At 42.5% G+C, this 9,522-nt stretch overlaps 1 protein-coding gene and 1 long non-coding RNA gene across 3 annotated transcripts; one reads left to right on the forward strand and one right to left on the reverse strand.

Moving 5' to 3' along the window:
• Nucleotides 1–961: 961 nt before the first annotated feature.
• On the reverse strand, nucleotides 962–1,821 carry LOC116650076 (uncharacterized). Of its 2 annotated transcripts, none has more exons than XR_004303068.2 (3): nucleotides 1,638–1,821; nucleotides 1,382–1,579; nucleotides 962–1,305 (listed from the first exon to the last, which is right to left on the reverse strand). It is a non-coding gene; the product is annotated as an uncharacterized lncRNA (long non-coding RNA). The 2 variants fall into 2 exon arrangements; XR_004303067.2 differs by having other exon boundaries at nucleotides 1,650–1,797.
• A 5,589-nt stretch (nucleotides 1,822–7,410) lies between these two features.
• Nucleotides 7,411–8,004, forward strand: LOC138911647 (uncharacterized). The gene has a single exon (XM_070211029.1). The coding sequence runs from the start codon at nucleotides 7,411–7,413 to the stop codon at nucleotides 8,002–8,004; it is 594 nt and encodes a 197-aa protein (XP_070067130.1).
• The last annotated feature ends 1,518 nt before the right edge of the window (nucleotides 8,005–9,522 follow it).

Below are 9,522 nucleotides of genomic sequence, written 5' to 3' on the forward strand. Positions count from 1 at the left end.
GAAATGATGGTGAAGGGCAAATATCGAAATTCATACTGCCCCTTTTGTGTCATGAATGAAGTATATTTCTGTGAGCCTGATTCAACGGGTACGTAGAAAAATCAATTTGTCAAATTTAATGTAGTAAAAGCTAAAGAGCCTTTCAGCTTTTTTAATTACGGTATCCATTTGAGGCATAGGAAAATGATCACGAATCACCTTTTCATTTTAATTGCGGTACTCGCAGCACAAACACTTTTTATAATTCTCCTTGGCCACTAAAACAACTGGTGGCGCATATTCCGGGTTTGGGCTTGATAACTTTCTCCGCTAGCCATTCTTTCACTTGGTCATCAACCATATTCTGATCTCGGATGCTGAAATACTGCTAGCTCGTCTGTTAAAATTATCTACACCTCAATTGGAGAGCTAAAATTTCTAAATGGCTTATAGAAATGTACTAGTCGCCCAACCGACCTGTGTTGCAGCATGCATATACTTTGAAACTCATTGAACAGTTCAAAACAAAAACTACTTATTGTCAGCGCTATTCAACTTTGAATTTAAATACCGTCTCCCTTTTGGTCACTTGTAAGTCAATATACTTCAATATGGTTCTGCCAAAAATTTCCTCAAAACTTCATATTCATCTTATCCCACATGAAACTCAATTTACATTTGAATATTGTCAATCTTAACGGGTATTATGAAACTTTCAAAAGTCCGAATTTGGCTGTCAGCTTTACCCGCTAGAGTCTTAGAACACCCGGTTAACTGATTTCTAACTTCCGATAGACACATCTACGCACGAGACGTAGGACCACTCGGGTATACACTAAGCCTTTGAAAATCAGTGAAATACAAGCAATTTCTTTCAATTCTAAGCCAGAAGAAGTGAATGTGCCTAATAACTTTAACATCAACTTTTCATTTCGGACAACATTCGTCGATTTTTCCTGATTCTTACCACATTTACAACAAGAAAATTTATTTTTAGAATAGCCCTTTATTTATTACAACAGTTACGGATTTTATTTTTTTAAATCTTGACCAACGGTTGTCTCTCTTTTTGCAAGTTGCAAGACCCAGGAACTTTTTGATAGGTTATTATTTGAACAATCAACTGTTCAAGCTTAATACATAAGCGACTTGTTTGTTTGAGAACCCGGTATGCCTCCTATAAATTAGTCAATCAAGCTCTCACTCCCGAGATCGATTAATTTTTCTATTTCCATCAACGCATATAGATTTCTAGAAGTGTCTCACCCTTTTTCTGCTGTCGCTTTCTAGCACCTTTTTAGAACCTCTCGAGAATAGTTGTGAGAGCTGTTTCCAAACGAAGAAAGAGGACAATGTGCTGATCGTAAAGCTTAACCCAATAACTTGTAACTTTAAACATTACAATTAATGAAAATATTCCACATATTTGACGGCTAGTCCAGGATTGACGAAGTAAAGTGATTTGGAGGCCCATCCGGGATTAACGAAGTTATGTGATTATAAGGCTCATCCCGAGTAAAGAAGTAAAGTGATTTGGAGGCTCATCCGGACATAAAGAAGTAAAGTGATGTGGGGGTTCATCCGGAGTTGAAGAAGTAAACTGAAACGATAGTGAACATATTTTATAGACAACGTAAATGTAGAATGTGCAGAATTACTTAAATTTACACCTTTAAAGAAGAAAAACTAAAAAAAAATTTAACGTATTAGTTCGAGGAAGTCTGAAAGCAGCAGCAAAGACAAATATTTGTGCATCGCACAAATTTATTTTTCAGGCCGAGGGTGACAGAAATATCGACGCCGTCTGCGTGAATTCAGCGGCTTTAAATATAATGAAAACGACGCAACATATTTGACGAAAAACGTATACATACAAGAAAAGTTGTCTAAGCGTGACCTTGTATCGACTTTCACAGTTTTAGGAATAAATCTAGAAAACATTGCGTTACATTTTTTTTCAGAATTAGCTCACCAGCCAACCGCTTCGGCATAGTAACAATGCAGACGAAGACGAGGAAAGAAGGGAAGTAGAAAACGAAAACCTGAAGAGCGACGCGCACGAATTTGACGATCCAAGAAAGAAACGATGACGAATTAGCAGAGGTAGCAGCGATTGAAAACATACGAGCTCGCGCAGCTCGAAACTCTAAGCAAAACGACGATTGCCAACAACTTTGCTATAAGTTTTCGCGACATGGAAGAGTCCATCCGAGTTTTTAATGGCAGTGAGGAAATTTCGGTTAAAGTATGGGTGGCAGAATTCGAAGATTAAACTTTGCCCATGTGTTGCAGTGATTTATAAACACTCATTTTTGCAAATACATCATAACTAGGTATTGCGAAAGAATTTGTTTTGAGCGGATAGCATCTCAATTCATGGGCTGCTCTGAAGTGTATCGATGGTGCGAATTAAAATCTAGAGTAACAGTAAGCACATACATTCACAGTTGACTGAGAGGAAGCATCGGATGGTGAGAGCGCCTACGAATATTTTTATCGCATGAGAGACATTGCATCTCGTGGAAATGTGAAAGACGACGCACTCATGCACTACGTGATCGACTCATGCATTACGCCCTGACAAAATAACCTGTGATTAAATGTGATATTAGGTATTGCTAGAATTTGATTATTGCTTACTATTTGTTTTGTCTTACCCATTAAAAATGGGTAAATGGGTATAAGGGTATATTGTATTTGCGCAAAATAGAAATGTATGTAACAAGCAGAAGGAAGCATCTCCGACCCCATAAAGTATATATATTCTTGATCCGCTCCAATAGCCTAGTCGATCTAGCCATGTCCGTCTGTCTGTCTGCCTGTCTGTCCGTCTGTCCGTCCCCCCGTCTGTCCGTATGTATGAACGCAAGGATCTCAGAACCAATAAGAACTAGAGACCTGAAAGATGTAGGTGCTCCTAGTGACTGCGCAGATCTAGTTTGTTTCCGATAATCGATAACTTACTCCGTTTCCAAGCAATCGATAAAAATCGATATCGATATCTTGTTTTTAAGCAATTTAGTAAATATTATGGCAAATGGCAAATGGCAATATTAATACCCGTGGAAGGAGGTCCTGCGCGGCTTTCACCTTTTCCTGACCAACCGTGCCCGCGAGTGGTATTGGATGCACGTGCGGCATTCTAGGGTCGACAGCTGGATGCAAATGCGGCACGCTCTCTTAGACAGGTTCCGGGGCTATCAGACGAAGCACGATGTGATTCAAGAGCTACAACAGAGAGAGCAACCGACCAGCGAAGGGGTGGATGATTACATCAGCTGGTGAAGATTATAAAGCGTGGTTTGAAGGAGAGTCTGGCAAAATAAATCTGTGGTATGAACCGTAGAAGAGCTGTGCCAAGAGTGCATAGAAGTGGAGATAGGCCGCAGGAGCCGGATTGGATACGTGCAGCCGTCGTGTTACTCGCAAGGAGCAAAACCTATAGTTCACAAGGTTGAGGTGACACCATATCGTGCGGAAACCCCGTCTTGGCATCTGGATGAGGCTTTCGTGCGAGACAGGACATCTTCCCGGCTAGTATGCTGGAACTGAGCAGAATCAGAGTGCGAAAATTGTCCAGGAGCCCCAGAGGTAGCGCGATGATGGTGGGACAGACGTTTTCGGGGACGGCGACTGAGGAAAACAGGAGGAGAACACATACGAAAACCAATAGTCTTTGATGATGGATATGGACCATAAGAATCAGAATAAGGCTATGTTTAAAGGGATGGACTAAGAAAGAGCATAAAGAGGCTTACCGTATGAAGAACCTGTTCGATCATACATGTCGGCGTGCAACAGAATTTTTGGTGAGAAACAGTTGGATTGGATGACGCTGGCAACCCGAAGAATGGTGAAGGTTCGCGCGCGCTTCCGACACATGATTACGAGGCGCCAGGTCATTTAAACGGTATGGCGAGACGATGGCATAGACCCACGCCAATGTGGAGGTCGCTGGGATAAGAATAAGAGGGTGGTTAGACACGGGAGGCTCAGTCAGTCTGCTGGGTCGAAGATGCCGGGAGTTAGTGGAGGAATTGCGTTGCGAAACGCAGCCATACGGATCAATGGCAAGGATAGTGACGGGCGTTGTGCTGCTACAGGAGTAAGAATGAACTGATCGTATTTTACATGTGCCTAGACTTGCGACAGGAACTATACCTGCACATCAACTTCTGGCGAGCCTTCGAGATCGGCCCAGAGATGCTCGACCCGGCCATAAAGTCCGAAGCATCTCAAAAGGCATCTAAGGTTACGGTAATGAACCCAGAGGTCGCTTATTACCGAGACGAGGACGATCGCGTGACGGTTTCGGAAATGTGAGATCCGAACAACGACCAAAATAGTCAATTGGAAGGCGTGAAACGCAGATTACTCCAATTTGAAAAGAATGGCATAGGAAACACTCACCTGTTGCAGCATCGAATATAGCTGATCGTGGGAGCCAAACGCGTGAAGGATAGGCATTATCTGTTGTCACCGGCCAAACAGGAGAGCGTGTGAGCCTAGGTGGATAAATTGCTAAAATCACGGATCATCGAGGAGACTGACAGCCTATGGAGCAACCGAACGGCGGTGGTGATGAGGCCGGAGAAGAATCGGTTTGTTGTTTAGATGCCAGGAAAAAAAATAGAGTGACGGTAAAGGACGCCTGGCCGCCATGAATCGAGGGCATCTTGTCGCGCATCGACGAAACGCATTTTATATCAAGCATCGATCTTGAGTTATCGTTTTGGCAGCTCAAGATGGAGGGGAGAAGAAGGGCGTACATGGCGTTTACTCCAGCGGTGCTACCGCTGTAACAGTTCCGCCACATGCCATTCGGGCTCTGCAACGGCGCTTAACAACTATGCAGGCTAATGGATAAGGTGTTCGTTTACTTGGGCGGCTTACTTATTATATTATGTTAAAAGTGCCCGAGTTCGCAGGGATCTCGCTTAAATAAGCTGTTTAATCTGAAATTTGTTAAGTATGTAGACTCGGAGGCTCTGAGAGTAGTTATAGACAGTGTGAATTCGCAGTTGGCGGCCCTTAAATCTCTCGGCAGTGAGCAAAACATTTTCGACGTGCTAGTTTTTCATTTGAGTTGCAGCAAGCTAGATGATAAGACACTCGATTAGCGGGATAAAAAAAATTACCTTCGTGGCCATTGTTATCGCAATTTCTAATAAATAGAGATATGAACTTGACTAATCTAAAAGTTCGGCGGAGCAATGGTTATCTGCCCAACGGCCAAAACATATTAAACAAAGCTAGCTTAGCTGGTAGCAACATTGGCAAGTCGTGTTCAGTAAAGAAATACAGCGGTTTCAGGAAATTAAAAGACGTACGCTATGCCTAGTATGTTTCATAAAGCGGCATGTAACGAGGAATTGAGATAGCTAACGCTGTACCATATGCAACAAACCTCACCACGAATTGCTTCACCTTAATGTCTCGGATAGCGTAGGTGACGGGGTGCATAATGGCCAATAACAACAAGGGGACAGTTCTTTACATAGCGCACTATTAACGAAGCCATCTGTAAGTCTCCTAGCGACCGCCGCGTTTCTGATAAAATGTAACGATGGAATTTGTCATAATTGCAGATATGTTTTAGACTCTTGCAGTCAAATTAACATGCATAGTTCTAGATTAGTTTCGACAGTGAATCTAAAAATGCGTGAATCAAGTATGCGACTCAGTGGGATCTCAGATTATTGGTGAGGTACTTTCAAATCTATAGTGACAAGGTTCGCAGCCGCCGAGCGGATCTGTCCAGGGTTAAAGGTGACTTCCTTAGAGCCCTATAGCGTGACCTCTAATGTTGAAGAGGTTCCTCCAGCTTAAGTTTATTATCAAGTTAAGAATTCAATAATGCGAAATAAAATATTACAACCGCCTTGTGTTGAAGTTTAAACTAAACTAAATTATTCTTTATCAACAGAAGTATGTAAATATCTTAAATGTCTACAAGCTGCCAAGCTGGTCGTCGCTGATGTCCCATTTCTATATGTGTCGCAACATCAACATCCTGTCTATTGCTGATGTTGCGTTTTTGGGTTGATGTAGCAACATAGTGCTACAATGTTGTGTAGGCACTTCTGGTCGAATACAGGGTGTCTGATTAAGTACCGCCCACACATTGAAGATTGTTTATGTTGGCTTGCTTCGTGGAGCCTTGGGCGTCCCATCTCGATGGGGGCTGATGGTAACTCCTTCCCCTCTAGTGTGGAGTGAGGGCCATAGGGATGGTATTGTCGAGAAGTCGATTGAGGGTGTGTCCATTGGCACGAATGAAATTTTCCTTGGCTTACATGCCCATATTACGCCTATTATTGTGGCAGTTAACGCAAACAGGGTGTAAATTTAAAAGGTGTGGTTTGTTGCGGTGCTTTTCATCTGAATAAAGGCGTTTCGGCTAATTAAAGCTTACAGGTGGAGTTTGTGTAGGCTAAGGTCTTCGATGGTGTTGTTAATTTTCAAATCTTTATTTCTTCATTTAGCCATTCTGAATCGTTATATAATAATTGATGTTCAGCGTACAGCTCTTATACGAAACAATCGCTGAACCTTTGATCGTGCGATGTCTGCGGCAAGATTAATATATTGTGGTGTATAAAAATGTGCCTTTTCTCCACTTCTCTGATGGTTTCTTCGTCACCGATATCTCTAAGATCACATGTTGTAGTTCGGTATAAGAGTATGCCTTATAGGCATTGGTAATTGTTCTCGTAACTTGTCAATTCGGAGTCTTCGCAGATGTATGTTTGGTAGACTTTGGGGCTTTTCTTATTGAAGTATCTATTGTGGCCAGCTTGGTAATGTTACATAATTGGGTAAACTTAACTTTTTCGATTCGCTTATAGGTAATGGTATAATGTGTACGAGTTAAGATTAATTTTTATCAAATCGGTATCTTAATATTAAAAATACCAATCGTTTCCTGTATATAAGCTCCCAAAGTTAGTAATCTATATAAATGTTATTCTTATTTTATCACAAGGGTTTGTTCGGTAATAAGCTTGTTAGTTATTTCGAATTCTTATGTTGTTGAAATAAATGTTGGAATAACTTTTAACTTTGCTAGCAAGATGCTTTATGCAATATTTATTTGCTGGTATACAATTTCAATATTAACGTTAATTCTTGATATATACTGTAACAAGTGTATTTCATTGTGTTGCTCGTTTAAGGTCCTAAATATATTATTATATTAGACAAGTCAGGAAAATTGCGTGATCATACCAAATATATTCACACCTTGTAATCAATAAATAAAATATGAGAGCAAAGTCGCACATTGGTGACCCCGACGTTTGAATAAACGCAAAAGTACCAAAATTACGCAATTCCCCAAATTGGTGGACGCAATCGTGCACGCTTACACACGCACTTACAAGTTGCCAAGAATTTTTACATTGAATTTATTACTGTAAACTCACATAAGAAATGGGGAGAGACGAAGCAGCAATGGAGCAGCAAGCCAGCCAAAGTAGCACAATCGCCGGCATCAACGCCGACACTCACGGGCAGAACACGCCAGGCACATCCCTGACTCAGGCTAATCAGGAAATTTTTCGGGTAGGCGTCAAACCGCCGCCATTTTGCAAGGAACAGCCAGACTTATACTTCATACAGATGGAGTCACAGTTCGCTGTATCAGGTGTATCTACTGACAGCAGAAAGTATCACCAAGTGATCGCATCGCTGGAACCACAGCACTTGGTGCACATGGCCCACATCATCCGAAATCCACCACAGCTCAATAAGTATGACACAATCAAAGCAGTTCTCATCAAAGAATATACTGATTCCGATCAACGAAAATTAAACATGCTTATATGGGAAGTGCAATTGGGCGTTCTCAAACCGTCACAGTTGTTGAAGCGCATGAAAGTCTTAGAAGGCACCCAAATTTCCGACAAGGCCATAAAAGCACTTTGGTTGGAACGTCTTCCAGGTAATGTTCGCGCCATCGTATATATCGTTGATGGCGACTCGGCTAGAGTCTCCCTGCAGGCAGACAAAATATTGGAAGCCTAGCGCCACTCAGCAGTATGTGCACTGCAGAAAGGCACCAACGTTGCGCAAGGAGATGCGAAAACTGAAATCAAGGTCCGGGAATCGCGCACGCAGTCGCCGGATCACTACTCGTTCTACCACTATCACAGCAGATTTGTTGCCAAAGCTAGACGGTGCACAGAGCCATGCGACTTCAAAAAGGTCAATCCGGAAAACTAAAAGCTACTCTGTCAGGGACGACGGGCAAAGTGGGAGCTACCAGTCGTCGATTATTCGTAGCGGACCAAACTTAAAAAATTAGATACTTGATCGATACAGGCGCTGATTTCTCTATCTTACCTCCCACAGATCGCAGGGCTCAGCCCACAAGCTATCTTTAGGTAGCAAACGGTACTCCAATAATGTCAGCTTAGTCCTACGCTGAAAAATGGACTGGCAATTTGTCATCGTGGATGTCACCAAACCAATTATTGAAGCGGCCATGCGGCGAATAGCGGCCATGCGGCGACTACAGACGGCTAAACCATATCACAAAGCCAGACAGATATCCATTGCCCCATATTCATGATATCACATACAAACTGAGTGGCAAGCCAATCTTCACGACAATTGATCTGGAACGAGCATATCATCAGATACCAATAGCCTCAGAACACCGCAACAAAACCGCAATCATCACTATATCTGGACTCTACGAATTTAAAATAATGACATTTGGGCTATGTAACGCTTGCCAAATATTTCAACGATTCATGGACCAAATATTTCGTGATATGCACAATGTCATAATCTACATAGATGACATCTACATCGCAAAATGAAGAGGAACATTATCAGCACGTCAAGCATGTATTTGGCAGACTACGGCAGCACAGACTACGCATTAACGCCTCAAAATGCATCTTTGGGCAACCACAAATGGATTTCCTGGGTTATCATGTCACAAAGACCGGCATAACTCCGACCAAGGATCGGTTACAGGCAATCATAGATTTCAGAAGACCCACACTGGCGCACGGGCTCAAAAGTTTTCAAGCGTTGCTTAATGTGTACAGAAGGACAAGACGTCAATAGTGTGAAACGCCGAAGCAGACCAGATGTTCGAGCAGTGCAAGACAGATTTGGCACGCGTGACAACATTAGCGCATCTGTCAGCAAATGCTAAACTGGTACTTCACGTTGACGCGAGTAACTTCTGCGTGGGCGCAGCCTTGAGTGAGTTGCGAAACGGATCCCTGAAGCCGCTCGGTTTCTTCTCTAAACGGATATCGGAATCGCAGAAAAAGCAAAGCACTACTGACCGTGAGTTGCTGGCAATTTTTCTGTCCGTCAAATACTTTTCACATTTGATCGAAGGACGCAGCTGCACAGTACGGACCGACCATAAGCCGCTTACCTTTGCATTTCGGCAGAATCCCGACAAAACGACAGCGAATATACAACGGATATCCAGCACATCGCGGGCAAACCGAACGTCGTCGCAGATACGCTGTCCAGAGTTGAAGCGATCTTTAACGACGATCAAATACATTTTTGAGA

Source organism: Drosophila virilis, unplaced genomic scaffold (assembly GCF_030788295.1).
Source record: "Drosophila virilis strain 15010-1051.87 unplaced genomic scaffold, Dvir_AGI_RSII-ME tig00001822, whole genome shotgun sequence".
Classification (NCBI taxonomy): domain Eukaryota; kingdom Metazoa; phylum Arthropoda; class Insecta; order Diptera; family Drosophilidae; genus Drosophila; species Drosophila virilis.

Bases quoted from the DNA above. Each gene is read 5' to 3' on its own strand.
- LOC138911647 (XM_070211029.1), top strand. From the start codon at position 7,411: ATGGGGAGAGACGAAGCAGCAATGGAGCAGCAAGCCAGCCAAAGTAGC.